The sequence below is a fragment of the Thunnus thynnus genome, chromosome 9 (assembly GCF_963924715.1).
Source record: "Thunnus thynnus chromosome 9, fThuThy2.1, whole genome shotgun sequence".
In the NCBI taxonomy this organism is placed as follows: domain Eukaryota; kingdom Metazoa; phylum Chordata; class Actinopteri; order Scombriformes; family Scombridae; genus Thunnus; species Thunnus thynnus.
Window position 1 is genome coordinate 26,862,029 of NC_089525.1, and position 22,540 is coordinate 26,884,568.

The 22,540-nt window shown below is 38.8% G+C and overlaps 1 protein-coding gene, 1 long non-coding RNA gene and 1 pseudogene across 2 annotated transcripts; 2 read left to right on the forward strand and 1 right to left on the reverse strand.

Annotated features, from left to right (window-relative positions):
- Nucleotides 1-526: 526 nt before the first annotated feature.
- On the forward strand, nucleotides 527-3,705 carry LOC137188702 (forkhead box protein P1-B pseudogene; annotated as a pseudogene).
- A 737-nt stretch (nucleotides 3,706-4,442) lies between these two features.
- LOC137189824 (uncharacterized) lies at nucleotides 4,443-8,206 on the forward strand. The gene is made up of 2 exons (XR_010929752.1): nucleotides 4,443-7,708; nucleotides 7,813-8,206. It is a non-coding gene; the product is annotated as an uncharacterized lncRNA (long non-coding RNA).
- Nucleotides 8,207-14,915: 6,709 nt separating this feature from the next.
- On the reverse strand, nucleotides 14,916-22,313 carry gask1b (golgi associated kinase 1B). Its single transcript, XM_067599896.1, has 4 exons — nucleotides 20,965-22,313; nucleotides 19,446-19,663; nucleotides 17,795-18,021; nucleotides 14,916-16,317 (listed from the first exon to the last, which is right to left on the reverse strand). The coding sequence occupies exons 1-4, from the start codon at nucleotides 21,851-21,853 to the stop codon at nucleotides 16,110-16,112; spliced, it is 1,542 nt and encodes a 513-aa protein (XP_067455997.1). The 5' UTR covers nucleotides 21,854-22,313; the 3' UTR covers nucleotides 14,916-16,109.
- Between the last annotated feature and the right edge of the window lie 227 nt (nucleotides 22,314-22,540).

Sequence of the window (22,540 nt, forward strand, 5' to 3'; positions counted from 1 at the left end):
AGTTTGAACAACAAACTCCACAACCCAGGCAGAAGAAGATTCTATTGATTGCATTATGGGAAATATAGGATCCAGCATTTTTGGAGTTTTACCCATACTAAGGACTAAAAGTCAGTATACATCTACCATAGCTGCATAGATATTGATCATTCTTTTTTATCTTACTCTTGTGATTCCCCTTGATTTATGGAAGTACAATAAGTGCAATACTAAATTGCTAGAGTGGCCTTTTAAGTAGTGGGTTAGATTTTAGTAAGACACAGAGGATTCTCTGATTTTCACTTAAGAAATGTTTGCACTATGGAAACATCTTATATAAACGAAGATGTTTATTTTTCTAATCCCGGCTTCTTGTGTGTATGTCTTTGCTTTTTCAGCACTATGCAGATATTTTTTCACTCTAGTAAGTGAGTTAATCTACAGTATACACCTGTTTGAGCAGTTAGAGAATTAGATTTAACACTTCTTCACATTGCATGAGAGGGGATGTGGGTGAGCATGTGCAGGGATGCATGTATGTACACACATGTCTGAGACACAACTTCCCACAAAGGCGGTTGCTATGGACACAATCCCACAAGTACAAGACCCACTCCATCACTAAAGTGATTTGGTGCAAATAGACACCAATGCTAAAAATCACACTGCAGTTATTTCTCCAGTCTTTATTTCAGTAGACACTCAGGATCAAATACTTACAATACAAGGTATTGACTTGATGTTCAAGGTACTGTATCATACAAGGTACAATACCATTTCGTGGCCTTAAGAACATTCAGTTTGTGTAATGTAAGGCCAATACAGAAAATGTCTTTTTAAAGATTTTATTTTCTTTTAACAGCACTTTAGTCCATCCCTCCCCAACCTCAGTGCCTTCCTGCACAACCTTCCAGGGTTGATACATTGGCGTATGATACTCCGTCTGACGCAAAAGTTTAAGATGAACAGAGTCGTAGTGAGCTCACTTTAAGAAAAACAGAAAAAGATAAAAATATTAATAAAATTAATTAATAAAACCACTCACTCATAAAGCACATAATACATTAAACAAAGTGTAAAACTAGCCAACCCATAAAATAACCATGTGCACGACAGTCAAGTAAGGGACCGACTGCCTGATTTGAACGTCTTCCAGAATCTTGCCTTACAGAGTGGATGAGAGGTAGGCTAATTATCAAATAATCAATTCACTCGTTTTTGTCAAAACAGCATGATTAAGCAAAAGTTAAAAGAAATGGTTGATGAATAAACTAGATGTGTAATTCTTCAGATTTCATGTGTTTTTATGTATCTTAAATCCTCGTTAATGTAATGTTCAGCGCTTCTGGACTTCTCCTGGTAAACCCGTATTTAATGCTGAGTCTGCAAGACTACAGCTAGACCCTTCTCTGTGCACTTGATGATTTGATAGTGGGACAGCCCTAAACCCTTGCGGACAAAGTCAATGAGTCTGTGAGAGTGGACATCGGAATTGGACCTGTAAGCTCATTGACTGAGACCAAAGAGAGGGCGGGTGTGGAAGACAAAGCCTGGGCCTTTGGCAACATTGCCCAAAGGCCCTCCTCCTATGAGCCTGTCTCAGAGCGCCATAGCACCATCCACACCCCTGATGCTGCTGTCTGAATCCCCTTCAGTCCTCACTCCCAACAGCATGTTCACTGGATCCCCTGTATGGAGGCAGTATAGCCAGTCTGTGAGCCAAGATAGAATTGATAATAAGGAGTTCTGCATGAGCACAGAAGTTAGTCCCCCATTTGCATATGCTTCTCTCATAAGACAGGCAATATTTGAGTCACCTCACAATCAGCTGACATTAAATGAAATCTACAACTGGTTCACAAGAAACTTTGCATATTTCAGGCACTATGCAGCAACTTGGAAGAATGCTGTCAGACATAATCTCAGCAACCATAAATTCTTTGTACATTTGGAAAATGTGAAGGGCGCTGTGTGGACGGTACATGAGATTGAATTCCACAGGAGAAGGCCCCAAAAGACTGCTGGTAATGGATCTCTGCTGAAGAACTCTCAGAACCGTCAGAGCTTTTTGCTGAGTCTGCTCCCCAGAGTGGTGGCGTGGACTGCAACAACTCCTTCTACAACGCAGCCACTATGGGCAGCATCCCATTACACTCCCTGCCTCATGTTCTCCAGGAGCAGATGAATGGAGCCCTTGCCGATGGATCCGAATACCAAAGTGACAGCAGTGCGACGCAGTCCCCTCCACAAGCTTTCATCAAAGAGGAGCAGGAGGATGAGGAGATATGTGAAAATTATCTCAATGAATCTCCAGAGAGCACAGATGAGCACAGCCACAGCCCAGAGATGAACCACAATGAAGACAACGGCAGCCTGGAGAGGCCCAACCTTCATCTCGATCGTGTGCCTTCTCTCTGACAGTGAGGTCCGAGTTCTCCGATACGAGGCCATCTCACTCACAGCCTGTGTGACTTTGTATTCCAAAAGATTCCAAAAACAACAGCTTCATCTACGAAACCAAATAATCTATACTTTATTTACCAGCATTTCTTATTTTTTGTTCTTAATCTAGCTTTTGATTCTTTCTGTACAATAGAGTGAGATCACGAAAATGTATATGGGATGAAACTGTTCATGATTTATTTTATATTTGTAAACAGAAGGACCATGATGAGCAGAGAAGCCAAAGCAAAGGGAACATTAGTAGTTAGCACTTCACAATAAAATTTTCCCCCTCTGTGTAGCTACTTTATGCTATGTTAGAGCCACACTACCTGATTTTATTTTAGTAGTCATGATATATCAAACTTTCTAGAGAAGGTTAAAATGTTGCTTTAAAAATTAAAATGTTCACTGCCAACATGATCTGATATATTTGTATTTAAGGTATAATCAGTTTATCAAAAGAATGTGACTTTTTTATACTTGTTGGTCTTTTTCACCCCACCACAAACATTGCCGAATTTGCTCTAATTAAGCTTGTAAGTAGATAATATAGATTAATCATTATTGTAAACCAATGCCTCTCTATGAATAAATTCCTCATGATAAATAAAAGAAGAAAAAGAAAAGAAAGCCTGAATAAATATTTCTCAGGTGTTGTCAGTGATATACAGTTTTGTCATTACCTCTGAACATTTGTGTGCTTTGCACTTCACTCATTCAGCCACTAGAGGGAAGCATGGTAGCTCTCTTAAAATAACACTACATCATCCTCAGAGCTCTAGTTCTGCCACCAAACTCACCTCAGTGAATCCGTGCTTTTACTGAGGCAGCTCCTCTGAGTTTGTTCAGCTTCCACGGGGACATTCCTGTGATGACTGATCGGAGAAGATCAATTTACTCTACCACATGCCAGAGACAAGCTCATTTTCCTTATGACTTATGGGCTCAGAGGTATGCAGCAACATTAGAGGCACGTGTTGATATACATATCTAATTTGGCAGGAGGATAATTTAAGCTCCACAATCACTATCAGTGTGGAAGATGATATTTTGAGTCTGCCACTTCATCTGCATGAAATAATGATAATAAAACTGTGTTGAAGATTAAGGTTTAGACAAACAAACAGTGCTGTATGGAAAACACTGTGATATCTTTTAACTTAGATTTTCCATTTGGATTTCTCTACAGTAGGTGGCACTGTTTTCCTGTGTTTATGAGGCATATTTGTGCCCATACTGTAGAAGGCTGTTCTTTTTAATAAAGCACTGTACACTACTGTTCCCCTACTGCAAAGTCTTATTTCTAAATTCATATTTCCACTATATTTCTACTATTTTGAATAAAACATTGTACATAACATGTAAAGAAAGACAGAGGTTAAACTGCTTGAAGGTTTATTTTTTTCCTCTTTTTGACAAAGCTTGACTGGCAGTTTCCCTATGCTTCTATTCTTTGTTCTACCTGATGGGAATCATCTGATTATCATATCAATACAGGTGTATAGACAGGTTTATAACCTGACTCTTCTTTGGCTCTGCTGATACCCTCATGTCAAACCTGCAGCTGAGGCAGGCCCAACCTCATCTTTGTGCATTGAAACTTTTAAGAGTTCTTGTAGGTTTACAGCTTTTCGTATAGCATTATATAGTATAGTATAGTATAGTATCGTATTTAAATTTTACAATACAATGCAATACAAACAACTTTATTAATCCAACTTGGGTCAATTTGTTTGGACCAGCTTGTTGTACGCACAGCATGGTAACTTACAAAAACCAAATGATACATTAAAACATCTATCAACAATGACAGTGCTAAGATGTACAGAGCATTTTTACTCTGCATAAAAATACATAAAAACAGAAAACAGAGATAAGACAGTTATGACTAGAGAGATAAAGACGCCATATAGGCTTAAAAAATGGACCTCCACCAAATTAAGAATAAAAAGAAAATTATGAATAAATGAAATAAAAGTACACATAAACTGAATTGAAATAAAAGACCCACAAAATGATAAGAGCAATGCAGCAATGATGTCATCATCAATCTAAGAAAAACAAACAAACAAAAAAAAACTTGAATAGACATTGCATAGACATTGCAAAGGTTACATGTTTGTGTTGGGGCATTAGTTTTATCCAGCAGAATCCTCATTGCTGCTCAAATTGATTGAGAACAGACCCTCTTACCCAAAATTACCACATAGTAAAGGGTTGGCTCCTTGCCATTGACTGAAAGGAACAAAATGACAGCAACTGGAAGCAGACAGATAAGAAAACATGTCATGAAAAGATGTGAAAAGCTTTTAATACATACACTAAGTATCTGCTTGTTCATGATTTTCTTGGCTTGTAATGGCAGTGAGACCAGAGGCTACTGGGCATGACCACTAGTCTGAACCCGCCACACCCTGAGGCTGGTCTCACTCATTTCCTTTTTGGCGCACTCTATGTGCCTGCTCAGCCCAGGCCAGGCTGTTCCTGTTTGGATTCCTACAGGAATGGGTAACATTCACCATGGAAGATTTTGTTTGGCGCATTGCCTCAGCCACAGTGGTGCCACATTCTTTCCTCTTCCTCCTTCACGCAGGCTGAAGAGGTGATCTCAAGACATATGAAGTGGAAGCATGTCTTTTAGATAGGAAGTGTAAGTTATTCCATCATATTTCAAAAGGGTTCTCTACTCTGTGAAGTACTGTCCATAACAAGTCTCTGTGTGCTGTTGACTAGAAAAATACAAAATGTTTTTCAAAGAGTCAAGATCAAAAGGATATTGACTCAAGAGCCTAGATCAAAAGGAAATGTTTCTTTTGCATAATGTTTCCAGCACCAGGTTTGTGTAACCAAGAATTATCATTCTTGGCCAGCTGTTAATTATGACACGATTTATGTAGCAGTATGTAGTTTGCTTTTTTTATTGTCATCATACATTTAAGTGCTGTATATAGTAAATAAGGTTGCAATAACATTCAAGCTCAATTTATTTATCAGAATTACATTGGGAAATTATGTATGTTAACAATTAATCTGAATATAATAAGGCACCAGTTTGATCAGTTTTAGACCAAAGTTCCACCCAGTGGATTTATATGACAGATATATCTGATCCAGAGCAAATTACAATATATTTTACTGAAGAGAAACAGCTTTAATCCCGGCTCAGCTGCAATGCTCAAAGTCACTGTGACCTGAAGATAGTAATGATATTTTATTTCTTTCTCTCGGTCTACACTTAATTCATTTATTTGAAAGCAGCTTAAACAGTGGAAAATAAAATCTGACCTTTTTCCTCATTAAAAGTTGCTCTGTATCTCCACCACATACCATTATAAGTCGTCACATTCTTCTGTTAGCAACATTTCCTTTGAAATTAGCTGAGTCATTGTCGCAGGGCAGTTTACAAGACACCGCTAGTGACTGGTAAGTTTAGATTTATGGCCTTTTTAAGTTCTAAAGAGAGCTGTGCTCTGACAAAGGTCTTCCAGTGCTCATTTCATCCACATGGCCTCTCCTCTATGCAGCACCTGGCCAAAATAGTATCTCCATCATAAAGACCAGCATGGCAGGACAACTTTATTACTTTAACTGTTGTCTTAGTATGTGAAAACAAAACCACTGCTAATAACCACAGTTGCAACAACATACAGTATGTTTGTTTTGAAAAATCATCGAAGACACGTAAGATGTAGCAGTCTGTGAGTGACTTAAACTAACTGCAAACAAGGAATAATAATTATAATCATCATTATTTACATTGCACTTTTCAAAACCCACATTTCAAAGTGCTTCACAAAAGCAAAATTGTCAAATCCTAAAATGATTATATTTTATGATAAAACAGATCAAACCAGTTCCAGTATTTTCATAGATTTAATAGCAACAGTATCTTCTATATATCTTCTCCATCTTCTTTGCCATGATTTTTTGTCCCTGATATGGAATATACAGTAAATGTTTCTGTATGACTTAAGATCTTTCTATAGCTCATGAGTGAGGCCTGGCCAAGTTCAAAGTACTGCTGCCGGGACAATTTTGACCCCAGATAGACGAGACAGGAATGGGGTAGGTGAGGAATGTTTGGTGCCTCTCTCTTCAGGCTATTTACACCATCAGACAGTGACTGTACAGGGTCGTGTTTAATAGAGGAGTATACTGTCAGTTTAACAAAGTGGCTTTTGTTAGCAGGGTTTACACTGTAAGAGTTGTTTTTTTGCCCTTTTCTGTCTTTTTGGTCCAAATTTGTTTGCTTGGATTCTTTCCATAAGAGATGGCTGGTGGATGGTCACTGGGAAAAGCACCGGTTGAGTCTACAGGATTCAAAATGGAAAATACTCACATTACAACACACCCTACACGTAGTACATGTACAGAAACTCTGGGGCACATGCACAGTGTTTAGTATGGTAATATTTAGTATAATTGTATGTTATTCTTAATCGCAGGTTTTCATTCCACCCAAAAACTATCTCAGGTCATTTCAAGAAGGAGAAATCACCTACTCTGAGTGTAAACAAAACCTACATGGTGTCTTTTTATATTGGGTGTCTATATACACATACAACCCTAACTGTATTCATAAATCATTTCTGGTTGAGTCTGATGACTACTTAGAAAAGTGGCTTAAGGAGTTAAGGAGGATCATTTGACTCTTGTGACCTGTTATTTTGGTGTGAAATGAAGGCTTTGTCTGCCAGCTGCAGATATTTTCGAAAAGTGGATATCACATGCTTGTGAATTACTGCCAAGAGGAGCAGAGCTATTGACTAGAAGGGAAAGTATTGCAGCATTATAAAACATTTCTTGTGGAAATTTTTAAAAAAAGCATTTGACGTAACTGATGTCATGACCCTGGCTGTGCCTCTGGTGTGTCCCTTGTGTTTCCAAGGGAAAACACAATTTCTGACTTGAAGCAAGTTAACTGTGGACGGCTTGTCCAATTGGGGACAAAAGCCATGTCCAAAATTGGTAAAACATTGATTTTTGGTTCTGTGGTTAAGGTTAGGGTAAGGGTAAGTCTCCAGGAAATGAATGTAAGTCTATGTTAAGTCCCCAAAAGTGACCTATGACAACGTGTGTGTGTGTGTGTGTGTGTGTGTGTGTGTGTGTGTGTGTGTGTGTGTGTGTGAGTGAGTGGCAGGCATGGCTCCTCCTTCCTCTGGCTTCTCCCTGATTACTCCTGATTCACAGCACCTGCTCTAATCAGCACACCTGTCATCCGTCATCTCATCAGCCAGACACATCGACAGCCACTCTTCACCAGATTGTTCAGTCAGCTACATCGGTAGTCTCAAGCTCTCAGCCATTCAGTCTAGTCTAGTGCAATTCTGAGTTATTTCCTCATGTTCTATGCCTCGTGTATTAACATTAATTCTCCTCTGCTCTCAGCATCATCATGACCTGATTACCTCTGCCTGCCCCCCGATCAGCCTGCTGCTCACACCACTCACTGTGCTAACTCCTTCTGACCCACCTCAGTATACTCCTGTTGGATCAACTCTGGACCCCCACCATCGCCATGCCATTCCCCCACCTGCTCACCTGCTTCATCCACTTCCCTTTTTTTCATATACTATACTAACCGTCTCCTGTTCTGCATTTGAGTCCACTCACACCACAGATCATAACAACTGACTCACTATAAGAAATCTACATCTGGCTTCTCATTAGATCTGTGATCTCAATTTTAACAGATGTGGTCTATCTACACCTTATTTTTGGTTGTGCTTCATTATGTAACCTCAGCAATTAGTTAAAAATTAAAAGATTAAAAGAAAAAGCATGTTGCTGTCATGTGATATGTTGGCAGCTAATGTCTTCAACCATATGAGCAATCATCCTCAGTGGTTTCATTCAGAGTTGAGTGCATGTTCCACATGCCACACTTCTCTCATCACAAGATCTCTAAATATAGAATGTGACATATTCAGCCCACAACTGTTTGATTGCCCCACATATCTCCGGGGGCAGATGTTTGAGATGCCAGTCCTCACCCTGGGTTTTTAGTATGTGCGCTCATCCTTCTAATCTAGCTCCGCGTCTTTATGTGTCTCTGCTCAATGAAGGTTGTTCTCTGACCACACCCTATAAAACTTTCAATCATATTTTAAATATTTTATTTCATTTTGTCAGCCTGTATTTTTTTATTTTTGTTTATATTATATTATAATTGGTCAATAGTTTTTTTTATGTTCTCAGAAAAGTTTCTAGTACATTTGGGCAATCACCTTGCTAGAGTAGTGAGCCTTTGAGCCATCATCACCTTACTGGGTAGAGTTTAAGTGTCCTTTGGTCAGTTTTAAGGGATTTTAAGCTACACAAAGAATATTATTTGAGGAAAACACTAAAGTTCTAAAATAGTAATCAGAGGGAATAATGTTAAAATGTGGGATACTGACAATATGACAATGTTGATGATGATGAAGTTTTCACTACACAAGTGAAACAATGGCTTAAGCAACAACAAAGGTGTGAACTCTGGCTAACTTACGATTGGATTTACTTGTTAAATCTAGAGTTTCATACTATATACATACTTACACTCATACACACACAATATTACACCTATATGTATATACATGCATATACACATATACACTGGCTGTTTTAGCTGTCCTATTGTTTTTATCCTGATTCTGATTCTATTATCAATTAATTTGTTTGATTGTTTGATAGTTTTAAAAGCCTAACCAGGGACAGGTGCTGAAAATTAGCTTCAGTTAGACATCCTACACATTACATCTGTTGCATTGCTTATCTGTATGTACCAATGTTCATCTGTATGGTCCCTGTTAAATAAACAAATAACATGCCTCATAAGTGTATGTTGATGTTATGGTGGGCTAGTGTTTATGTTGCATACCATATGCTGTGCTTGCAACATCCCATCACACCGTGTGATTCCTGGCTGGGGGATGTTGTTGCATGTCATTACCCCCCCTCTCCCTTCATTTATTGTCACATCTCAATTTTACTTTCTGTATTTGTTGCAGAAACATATTGCAGTTGCAATTAACATAACAACAAGGCATGGAGAACAAAAAGAAGCAAAGACATACCAAGTGACTATGGTAGTGGAGCAAATCACACCATAAACACACTGTACATTAAGCATTCAATATGCATGCATAGGCTAACACTGAATGCTTTGCATAGGTGCAAGGTCAAGACTTTGGAAACATGAAGTTGATTTTTCCTTAAAACTGCAAGAAGCATTTTTAAAAGCAATATCTTCCCTCTCTGCTAAAACTGTATGGAGAAAATTGGCTGTTTTGAGAGCAAAGGTGCAGTAAAAACCTTTTCTCTCTCAGGATAATCTGTTATCAGGATTAGCTGTTAGCAGAGAAATTACTCCTCTAAAATTCCTTTTGACAGTTACAAACTAAAGCAGGGTACACGAGTGGTTGGAGAGACTCCCATGTAACTTTAACATGGATCGATCTCCCACAACGTCAGATATCCTTCTTAAATGTCCTTGAGCACCACACTGAATTTGAACCAGCGCCAATGGTTATTCTGCCACTGACCCTGCTCCTGACCTGCAGACCACCTCCAGAATCATAAAAATGAAAACCAACTAGGAAACATGCCGCGGTGGAATAATTTATCTATGCAGCTGGCAAGAGTCTCTGCACTCTGCTTTTATTTCTTATAATCCCATCTTGGATGTGATCAAAGACGCGCCTCATTGCACTAAAGGGAGCCGCTCTTTCACCTTCCTCTCTGTCCATTACAGATGAGTCTGAAACTATTCACATTCACCTCCTCACATACAGTACATCTCATTAGACATGACATATGGATTTTCAAGCTGTTTAAAAATCAAAGTTCACCAAATGGAATCTGAGCCTGTTACTATTTCAGTGGGACTTTCGGGTCAAGTTGTTTCTCGACCCATAGCTTTCATTAAATCTAGATTAAAAGATCATTGACATCAAGTGTCTGTACACTACCACTGGCAAAACTGTTTCATTTGGTTGCATTCTTACTTGACAGAGAGGCTTTTGCGTGATTAGACTTATACAATCTGAGCCGCTGCAATGGTTTTAAATGAACTTTTGTTGGATAGTGCTTTTTTTCTCATGACATTTTCTAAAGAATCAGGTGCCCCAGGTGGATAAGCTTAAATAGCTTTTGATGATCAACATCACACAAAACCAGCTGTAAATACGGCAAAGGTCAAAGCTATAAATTGGGAACAATAGCTGAAACAAACACCCATTGTGGCTAGAAATGTGCTTTAAAAAGAAATGTTAACCAGGGAGAAACAAAGTATTTGCATCTTGCATTTCAAAAAACTGCATAAAAAATGGTATTTCAGAGAGGAAATTGAAAGGAAAGTTATCAGTGCTATTTCTGCTGATATGTGAGAGAATACTGAAACATCCAGGGAGTGAGTTTTTTTTTTTTTTTTTCAGTCAGGACAGCTGAGTTAAATCCCCTCAGACTTGCTCTTCTTCTCAGAGTGGATGAGATTAAAAGATCCAGGCAGCATGCCAGGCCTGCAAAATATGTTTCTACATGTAGCTAAAGTCATTGAAAAAGACTTATTCATTGTATGCTCTCACTCCATAAATCTTAAAGCAATGAATTATATAGCTATTTAGTGAAAAAACAAGCTTTGACATGACTTTTTCTGAAACATGTTGACATTCTTTCAATTTCTCATCTTATCAGCATGGAAGGACATGTTGTTGTGTCTGGTGGCGTTTGTGTTGAAGGAGACAAAAGATAATCATTTTGGTGTTTTTTTTTCTTGTTATCTTGCCATGTAATCTCCCTGGCAGTGACCACCCAGGTGCTGTGTTGTTGACACACTCCTGGAGAGTCTTGGCACTGGAAGGCAATGTGATGTTCCAGATGCTTCCAAGAATGCATGGTCCAATAATTATTAAGACATTTTAGAAAGCAGTGTGACCTGCATGCTTCAAAGAAATACTGTATTAAAGCTGCTCAGAGCGAAATGGAAAAAGCAGACATTTCTTATCAGAAGAAGTAAAGCCTTACTACCCCAAAATGATAACCCAAAGATTTGCTTTTTTGAATAAAAAAAAGTTCTTATGTTGTTATGAGGCAGCAAATTTTAACTACATTGCAAAATACAGGCTATCCTAAAAACACTGACCAAGCTCCTTTAAGGTAGGGATGCACTGATCAATCAGCCACGTAGTCACCATGATGTCACCCATTGGTTTGTGGACTGCCGTTTTGAAGCCTCGAGTTTAGAGATTTGACCGTTGCCATCTTTGATTTTTGGAGCCAGAAGTGACCATATTTGGACAAGAGGGTGGAGCTGACCCTAGAGCTAGCTGCTAGCTTGGTTAGCACAGTGCATTTACAGTCTATGATTAACTGTGATAATGCTAAATGCTAGGAAACTGTTTGCTGAGGTAATAAATCAAGTGAAAAGTAGGGTCATTTTCACATAGACTTCTATAAAATCAGACTTCTTTTTTCAGCCAGTGGAGTTGCCCCCTGCTGGCCATTAAGAAGAATACAGGTTTTAGGCACACATTGGCTTCACTTTTCGGACTGGGAGCCACCCGCTTGGGCCCATACAAACACAAACAAGTCAAGGGAGATTGATAAGACAGAGAACTGATGAATGTCATTCAGGCTTATAAAATCATATTGTGAACATTACTGCCCATGCTGGCAATTATCTGTCAGCCAAGAAAGCTACCATGGCTTTTGCCCTATAGGCCAACATTGTGGTTTGTTTTGTCAGCTGACAATTATGTGGTTGCTGCTGCTGGCTGACAGATTGTACTCCATTTAGATAGTTTCTAACCGGCAGGTTAGGCTTTAAAAAAAAAAAAAAAAATCAGAATCAGCCAAGAAAAATGCAATAGGTGAATATGCTGACATCCTGTTACATGATCTCTGGATACTGTAATTTTGCAAATCATTACCTCCTGCTGTTGCAAGACTCTGCTAATGTGTGAAGTTCTTTGCACAGCTAAAACAGAACAGTTCACTGAGGGAAAATCGATTCAAAACAAAAGTAAATAAATTACATATCAAATATGTTACTTTATGCAAAAAGGCTCAAGAGCATTTTTTCCAAGTTCATTGTGGGTCAGTAGCAAACTCTGGAAAGCAGCAAATGGGAAAAAAATGACATCATGGTAAACCAGAGTGGTTATCAGGGCCGAGCTGAGGTTACAAGAATAAAGAGCTCCTCTGTTTGGATGCTGTTTGGAGTCTGACCAGCTAACAGCCAGCTGGGCACAGCTGAGAGGAGCTGTCCCAAATTATTCTCATCCACTGCCTCACAGACACTTTCCATACTCCCTTGGTAACAAGAAAAATGTTAAACTGTGGGTAGAACAAAATGAGGAGGTGAAGAGAGCAGAAGAGAGATCCACAGTAAGACAGGAAGAGCAAAAAGCTAACTGTGTCAACAAGATTGAACATGTTGGAGCTATCTTATAGAAAAAAGAAACTAAAAACATCCATGGAGACTAATTTCATACATTTATGCATTATTTCAAGAGCTGAACCTAAAAAGGTTAAAAATTTCCTAAAACTGCAGCAAAAAGAAAAAGATCCAATTCACCTACTTATCAAAAGTACATGCTTTCTCAGTGCCAGAACCAAAACCTGCTCTCTGAAATGTGAAAACTGAGGCACAAAGCCTGGTGCTTCTTTGAGGTATTTAAACTCAAGCAACCTGCCTGAGGACATATGAATTTCAGACACTGCATTTCAAGGCACAGAAACTTTAAAATTTAAAATGGTATATATATTTTTCCTCTTATCAAGTTTTTATTGTAGATTTAACTAATTATATATATATAATACCTTTTTGTTAAAAAAAAAGTTTTTCTAAAAATCAACAGGGTAAACCAATGTGTTAACAAGTTTTCTCTTATCACAGCACTAAACCACATAATGATCTATCTCCACAACTCTGCACACCTGCAGTGGAAGGCAAAAAGTAGATTTTTCTTGAGTCCTGTTCCTTAGCAGACCTTTGAGAGTTTAGCATTTACACTCTCACATACTCTAATACATACTATATCTGATGGAGTCACTTGTTAAAGGTCTAATATGCAAAACCCACAGTACAAAACAATTCATGCATATACAATAGACTGTTAGAGTTAAACCTACCCATGAGTGAAATGGTTCAATCTAATTTTGTTCATATTTTTGCAAACTGCGTGGCAGAGTGTTGTAGACATTAAGACTGTCACATTTGCTGCAGTTGGACTGGCTACCTTTCTGGCTGGCAGTTCTAACAAGGTCTGTTCAAACCAGAGCCATTGCTGTTTACCCACTACATCACAAGACAAGGTCACAAGTACAACTCTTATTGCTCTACCATCTCTGCCGTAGTTCAGACATCATGTCAGTTGCATGCCCCCAGAAGTGTGGAAAAGATTTCATGGATTTTAAGGACTTTAAGCATGTATCACTCTGAAATGGACTACTTATTGGAATGAATACTTTTTCCTTGATACATTTTTGCTAATATTAAAAAACATTGTTCACTTTCACTTTTTTGAAGAGCCTACTTCATCTACAAAATGGTAAAATTACATTTTTAATAACTGAAAACTAATGCTTGGCTGAGGGTGTCTGAGTAATCTGACTAGTAGCTACCTGTAAAGGCTTGTTTGTCAGTTTGAAGTGCAGCACTTGACCTACAAAAACTGTTCACAATGTTTCTACAGTGGTCTAATTTCACTGAGTGGGACTAGGAAGTGGGGCAAACTTTCAGAGGAAAAGTTCCTATTGCTTGTCATGTGTTTGTGTGTGTCTATACCGATGTTGATTGGTCAAAAGTCAACTTTTGTCTGTGTGTATGTTTTTGTATGAGAATATGCATACACACATGTTTGTAGAAGAAAATAAGTTCCACTGCAGAGCACTCTGGGAACTAGAGGGGTCTTTCTAACACAAACACATCGCAGCATGGACCCCACTGACACACTAATGCGGGTGCAGAGGGGTTAAAACAACAGCCGAGTGAATGCCCGGCCCGGACACAAGAAAATAACCCACAAAGCCCCGTTGACTCCAACTCTGAGAGCCCAAAGCACACTTACGACAGCATGAAAAGCAGACACCACGCTCCGGCTCAAATGTCAGAGCCACAGACTATTTCTGACCATGCTTTGGCTGTAGACTTGAGAAAAAATGTCTTTGCCTGTGTGTTTTTATAGATTATGTGTGCTGTTTATAGTTATGTGATGGTGGCTTTGTCATTTCATTCAAATGACAAATAATTCAAATAATTATTTGTCATTCAAATACAAATCACAGAAAGTCAAATGTTCTTGCAAACCCAAATTATACTCAACTAAGTTAAATGAGTTCAGTGACTGAAAATGGTGCTCCTATCTCTTCAAAATTTTTCTACTGTTCAACTGTCAAATGCTTGAGAGAAATTGCTTTTATTGATCATGTGATGTTCACTTCTTCAACAATTAAAAAGGAAGTATAAAAATAAATAAATACAGTGAAAATTGTTACAGCAAAGGTAGTTTTATAGTTAAACTTAAAACAAGAGTGCATATAAACACTGTGTGACTTCTTCAAGTTCTTCAGTTCATAATGTACAGTCACTGTGCCCTGTTCATTGCAAATATGTTTCATAATATATAATCATGATAAGTGAATGATATTGCATTGGATATACATATATAAAAAAAGAAATTATACAGGTGAGGCTGTACTGGAAATAAGTGTGAATTGTTTACCTTCCTGGGAGTTTTGTATAAAAAGTATTATATAGACTGTATATGAGATTAAATAGCTAATTGAGATTAATTGAATTGAATTAATTGCAAATTTAAATCTTTTTTCGATGTATTATGTTCATGGCTGACCCCAATCAAGCCGAGCGGATCTGTCCCGTGGCTTGATAGCTACACTAAGGCAGCTTTATCAATATATTCATTCCAGCCAAACACCTGGGGAACAGTGAAGAAAATAACTCATGTGTTGCATTTCATTCATACATAATGCAAATTACACTTGTTGGAGGGCCTCAGGAGAAGCAAAACTCACAACTGCAGCATGTTCCTTACATAATGATGGCAGTATATGTGCCTCTGTGGAGGAAAGAAATAAAGACTCAAAAGAAGGAAGGAACTGATTAGTTTCCTTAAGTAAAATCATTCCCACTGTAAATGTTAAAATTAGTCTCTCTCAGTATGCTCTGCAAATGACAGGTTTATAGGTACTACCTCTCTGTATACAGGTATATTATGACATCAACAACACCGTAACAACACAACTTATGCTATTTTCAAAGAATAAGGGGTACAGTAACTTAGTCCTTCATTGACAGTATGGAAACACATTTAGGTAATAGTAAACTTGTGAAATGTGGTCTCAAATTATTTCCAATTAATAAATATTATATAGATATTATCATTATACTCTATATTTAATAAAATAAAAAAGATTTAAAAAACATATCTTATTTTGCCAATTTACATGACAGATATCTATGCTCTCATGTTCCTGTTATATAAACTGATATGAAAAAAAATGGCATTAATTACATTATATTTGACAATTTTCAACATTAGCTGATGTTTTTATCCAGACCAGCCAAGAAAATGTAAGTCTGCTGTCTTGTAAAAGGACATTGTGACAGGGCACAGCCAAGTCACAGGGATAAAACTGTTAATTTTCTTAGTAATTTGGCCACTTGACTGGTGTGAACCTCATCACACATTCATTGGGATGACTTTGATCCCGTGAGCGTTGATGTAAGTGAGGAGGACCTTCGCCCTTCTCTCAATGACATCGATCAGCTTGTCAATGCCCTGCCGGCTGCCCTGGCTCTCCCAGTACGTCTGGTCCAAGAATAGAGACTGGAGGAGCTTCTCTCTCAGCCTCCTGCTCTTCAGCACCGACACTGCCTGCTCCGGAAGCCTGGAAAGACAGAAGGAAAGTCAGAGAGAGGTAGAGACATATTGAAGGTTTAGCCTCAGACATCTCTCAGAGACACTGCTGCTCTTGGCTGGGAGCAGAAATAATAAGAATGGATCTAAATGGGTGAAACCTTTTTTTCCCGAATAAAGGCGTTAAAAAACAGAAAAGTCAAACTTGCCTAAAATAATCTCAGCTCATAGTGTTGCATTCAGATTTTACTTGTTGCATGCCTTTTCACAGCTGTAACAGCTGTAGAGAACAACAAGGGAAGATGCCAAATACTCAGTTAGAAATATCCCTATAACCTCAAACTACAGTAAACATGTTTTCCTGCTTCCCGCTGCCCTCTGTATGTGTTTAGGCTATGCAGAACTAAACACACTTCCAATGAGAGTTCAAGACAGGAGTTGGCCTTTGAAGGTATTAATTTGTGGTTACAAATATAGTAAATGCAAATAACATATCTATATTTCATATGGTGACTACAACTTGCCATTCAGGTGCTAACCTAAAATCAGACAACTATAGTTATTTCCTTGATCAATCAGCTTTGCCTCTGAGAATGTTTATATAGCTTGACTAAAACTTAAATTTGAGAAAAATGAAGAGGTGTTGATCTAGCAAAAAATCAAAAATGTTGTATATGCTCCCCAAGGATGAATTCTAATGAATGATCACTGATGATCTCTTGACGCTTGTCTAGTGCCACCAGCAGGTCAAAATTTTCAGTTAACCAGTGAAATAGCTCAACATCTACTGAATGGATTGAAACTAAACTTTGCACACACATTCATGGTCCCCAGATGATGAATCCTAATGACTTTGGTCTTCCCGTCAGGATGAATTGTAATAACTGATGATCCCTTAAATTTTCATCTAGTGTATTCATCAGGTTCAAATTGCAATTTTTCCAATGCTTTGACAAAACTGATGACAATCCCATCAGCCTCAGCTGTGGTGCTAGTTTGCAAATGTTAGCATGCTCACACACCTGAACTATGATAGTGACCATGGTAAACATTACCTGCTAAAATTCAGCATCTTAGCATTGCCATTGTGAGCACATTAGCATATTGATGTTAGCATTTAGCTCAGAACCAACTGTTCAGTTTTGCATGCTGGAAATTCTGACCATGATATAAAAGAGCAAAGGATCTCTGAAAAACACCTGCTTAAAAAAACAACCCAAACAATCAGTCCATCAGTCATTTGTGCCAAAACCAAATGTAACCAATCTTTGCTGTGGATGGTTTTATTTCTTAAAAAAGATAAGTGTAAAAGTTAAATTTCCATTGAAACCTGTCAGCTGTTGGGTGAGGTACGTGAATAAACCAGACATTGTTTCTGGGAAGACACACTGCAGTTGTCAGTCTTAATGCACAACAAACATAATCTGTTGATAGAGCAATACAAGAAAACAAGTATTTCTCACATTATAGAAAACTACATCTTCATCACTATTTTGATCCAAACTCACTCCTTTATTCCTTCCAGGAGCCGAAAGTCCAGATTGTCCTCATTGCGGTCGAAGTAACCCTTGTTGTTGGTGAAGACCAGGTGCCTAGGGTTGTGATTCCTGTGGATGATGTTTGCCAGTTGTATGTGGTCCTGTTTACCACATTCAGTATGGTGGCCCAGTCCAACACACACATCCTCCTGCCGGGGCCTGAACCCACAACAGCTCTGATCCAGACGGTTGTGAATCTGAAAAAGAGGGCTCATATTTCTTAAGAGAATAGTTGAAGTATTAAAAATATAGTACAATCACAGTTGGGACTGACATTTATGGATTTTCAGGTTGGTATTTTTTTATGTGTTTGACCCTGGCAAGCACAGCAGGGTTTTTTTTGCCCTGAATATATTTATCTTGCCAGTGACTGGCTCCCAGTTAATTACCCCATTGACTACATAATTGTTTTATTACAAGCTAAAGAAATTGACATGGTTTGGCAAAGAAAACACTAAATAAATCCAGCAGGTGCCTCTTTGGCTCAAGTGCTTCTGGTTTATTTGATTAGATATCGACATAAATTAGAGCCCCGGACGGCTGAGTGACATGATTGCACAGGGGACTTTCTTAAGCCAATCAGACAACACCTCCTCTTGCATGAATCCTGTTTCCTCAAGGACTGGCAACCCATAACCCCAACTACACCTCTAACCCATCCATTTCTCTCAATGTGCTAAACCTTTTGATTTGCAGAGCATTTAGATGGTGTAAAACCAAGGATGCAGCATCTGTATGTATTATGTATGTAATGTCTCTTATAGTTTTCAGCTTTCACCACCTGTTTGTGAAGCCTGAGGATGGGGGCGACTCGGGATGAGCATCCACCAAGGCATGAATTATGATAAAAATGAATTGCCTCCAGGATACCTGTCCATCAAGCCAACAAACTTCAAAATAAAGATCATCTTTAACACTTACTATTTTCTTAAGGGAACAGAAACTCTTAGAATCACCACCAAAGGACTTATTATGAGCTATTGAGACTGTAGCTATTGAGAAAATATTGATTTATTATTTCTAGAAAGAGATGTTGGAGGTTTTCTCAGTCATGTCTATGAAGTAAGAGTTTCTTTAGAGCCTTGTTTGTGGCTGTTAGACAAACCACAGGACACTGGCTTCTGCATTCAACTCGGGTTGTTTTCACTTGGGCAGTTAACAGCCTGTGAAAGTCAGTTCAGGGCAAGACAGTGTCTCTCTGATATGACGTGAAACATTATGTTACTGCTTGATTATAGTCAGTTCATTTGTGCCTAAAAGTCTCACTCTATATGTTCCTTCATGATCAAGGGATGACTTGATGAATTCTCCGGAGATGTGTTCTCAATGCTAAAATTTGATCTGGAGATCCAAGCCTCCCACACAGGAAATAAGACATCTATTCAGCCAAGGGACAATTCCTCTGAGAATGTTTAGTAAACAGCTGTTGGAGCATATTGCTGATGTCGGACAAAGGGATGTTTGCAAAATGTCATCTATGAAGCATTTTTGGAATTCAGAGAAGGCCGGGGAGGGTTTAACAGCACAAAAGCAATCTGAAGAACAGTGAAACATTCAGAGAAATGTGGCACTTAGCAAATCTGGTGGTCTAAGTCGTCATTTTCAAATAGAGTTTTGTTACCTGTAACAAGAAATCAAACAGAGCCAGTTTGCTCCACTCATAGTGATGGATTGTGGAGCAGCCGGATTCTGGTTTTGGGATGCTGTTTTTATGCCAACACCTTTGTCTCAGGGAGCTCTGGTACTCCCCCCATGTTAACCTCACGGTGGACCAGCCTGCTGCGAGGCCTTCTGGGTAAAGCGAGGGATCCCATGACACCACTGGACTGGGCTGGCCGTCTAAAGAGGGAGGATAGAAGGACTATACTGTATGATCAGGTTTCAGCAACTGTTGAGTCTCTGTGTGTTTTTAACTTATCACTATCCAGGAAAAGCCTGCTGAGCAATGCAGACACTTTATCAGCTGTGCACTCATTGACATTCATTTGGTTTTAACACATACACATCAGTGAGCTGCCCAGTATAACTTCATCCTTCTACCTTTGGTAATTGAACAGATCAACAAAAGCTGTTTGCGGATGCCTTGCTCAAAGGCACTTTCACTGTATAACTGTAATTGTGGAAGAGTAGAGACTGTTTTTTCCCAGAGAGTCCAGCAAATGTTGACCTACATTTACTGAATGTAGCTACCACAGCTCAATATGCTTGGTGATGGTTGGGGCTGTTAAATGAAGGATGTTTTCATTTTCAAACAACACACAAAATGTATTGCAACATTTTCTTTGGCACCTGATGCGAGACTCCAAGGCAACAAAAAGCTAAACAAACAAAGGATTTCACTATTCAGGATGCAAATCTGGACTAAAATCCTCTTTGTGGTTGTCAATAGTACATTTATAAATATCTTATACTTTCATTTTACACAACACTCATTTTGAAACTGTTTGATCAAACCACTAACAAACAAACCACAAATAATCACCTCCTGTATGCCCCCTAATACCTTTGGAAGAGTTCATTACATACGTGTGCTGTCATTATCACAGTTTCAGCAAAGTGGAAGTGTGAATTCAGAACTTTATGTGCAGCAATAACTATCTATTTAACTACCCTGTGGAATTATATTACATTGTATCACATGCTTTTAGGGACTTTAACATATAGAGCAGCTTTTGTACTTCAATCTGATATCAAGACTATTTTTTTCTGTCACTAAGATTAGAAAATGAAAGCCCATTGGGGGTGCTGTCACCCCATGACTCAGGTCAGGTATAAAAAGAATGAGGATTCCCTCAGTCTCATGCCTCTTTTGACTATGACCTGCCTTACTACAGTGCTATTTTAGCTATGGAAACATGTGGACTAATGGACATACAGTATGTCTGGACTGGCTCCTGTCTCAATCTGGTCTCCTAGGAACTAAGTCTGAGTCATGTGGTCTTAACAACAGTCCTGCCGACACTCTTTTATCAAGAACAGTGTGCAGGTGGAGCTCTCTCTCTCTCTCTCTTTCGCTCTCTCTCTCTCTCTGTTCATCACTGGCGTGCAGTTTTACACAGGAATGATTCATCATTCGTTGCAATGAAACACATTTGTATGTCAGATAATAAAACAATTTGTCTTTGTGAGGTTTGACCTACCTTGTAAAAATCTGAACTTTCTGCTGACGGCTGGCAACGTCCTATTTAGCCCCAGCACCCTGTCCAAATGGAAAGCAAACACCTCAGTGGTGTCCACGGGACTGTTAATAACTCCACACTGTCCCTCGCATACATTGTTCCGTTTTGTGTGTTTTTGGGTGGACGGTGAAACGTCTGTCTCACCCTCAAATATCAGAAGTGATTGGGAGTCTCCACGAGAAACTTCTTTGATGCGCAAAACTTTGGCATCCGCAAGAAAGCGCATGGCTTTGACGTCCTGTGCGCTGAACCATGGCGGTGCCCGCTGACTGTAGATTCGGATAGAGCTCACATGAGAGTCTGCCTCTGCATCGACTTGTGCTTTGTGGATAATAACCACAGATTTATAATCTACATCACTGGTTTCTCTCCAAGAAGTCTTGGGTGCAAAGTTCTGCTTAATTAGGCCCGAGTCTCGCTCCAAAATGGCAAGTTTGTTCTGCGTAAAAGATGAATTAGGCGATTTATTTCTTTTGACTTTTCTCCTCAGTTTTGGTCTGATTGTACCTCGAATAATTGCTGGTTTCAGACGCTTCGACCTGAGTGTTATGTACACCACGTTGGACCGGGTTGGCACCACAAAACTCGCACCGGTCTGTAAATCCACAGAGTCTGGCAGAACATCACTAATCCCCAAATTATACAATCCGCGGGTGTGTCGGTACTTGTCTCTATCAGTCCTTCTGTCCCGGTGCTGCCGCGAATATCCAATTTGTGAGACCATAAAAAACAAATAAACAACACATACGCTCGCAAATATTAAACTCCTTTTTGAAAGAGGGCACCTCCAAAAGCTGCTGGTCAATCTTAAAAAAGAGAAGCACAGCCAGTGAAAGCGAGACTTCCCCATTAGAACTTATGTTATTATCATGGTTGAGTGTCTTTTGCGCCAAACTCAAACCAGGAGGAGCGCAAAACTTCCGAAACTCATTTTGGAAGGGAGGATTTGTGGCCATATAGTGCACGGAGACAACTGCGCAGTGGATGGGTGGGAAACCAACCTCCAAACCAACATGAAGCAACTTGAACTTTACAAGTTTTTTTCCCCTTTTTTTCCCTTTCACATACAGACCGGACCAACGGTAATATGCATAATTACTGAAGGGACCTTATGATTCTGTTCAATTCAGAGCCCATGTCAGCATACATTATAAACACCACATTTGATTGAATCTCACAAAGCAAGGGATTTCCGTGTAAACACAGCTTGAAAAAAATAAGATAAAAAAAGCTTTTAAGTTCTAAATAAAGAGAAACAAAAGCAGTCCAATACCATGTTTGGATGGTCTATCTATCAGCACAATTTAAAGATGAAAATGTCAATGAGTGCTAACATTTTATAAGAATTATTGGACAAATTAATATATATAAGAATGTTTTAGACTTCATGGGAATATTATTTGATCAAATTTAAACCCAGTCTAGGAAGTAAGATTAGATTAGATCCATTATACATCCATGCGTTTGAAGCGACATCTGCTGGTCTATTTCCTTAATTCTTAATTGGCTGAGTGGAGATCCAACAGCATATAATAGA

Coding starts and splice junctions, on each gene's coding strand:
- gask1b (XM_067599896.1), bottom strand. CDS start 21,853: ATGGGGAAGTCTCGCTTTCACTGGCTGTGCTTCTCTTTTTTAAGATTG. Junction 19,664..20,964: donor AAAGTTCAGATTTTTACAAG/GTAGGTCAAACC, acceptor CTCCCTCTTTAG/ACGGCCAGCCCAGTCCAGTG. Junction 18,022..19,445: donor TGTTTGATTTCTTGTTACAG/GTAACAAAACTC, acceptor CCTCTTTTTCAG/ATTCACAACCGTCTGGATCA.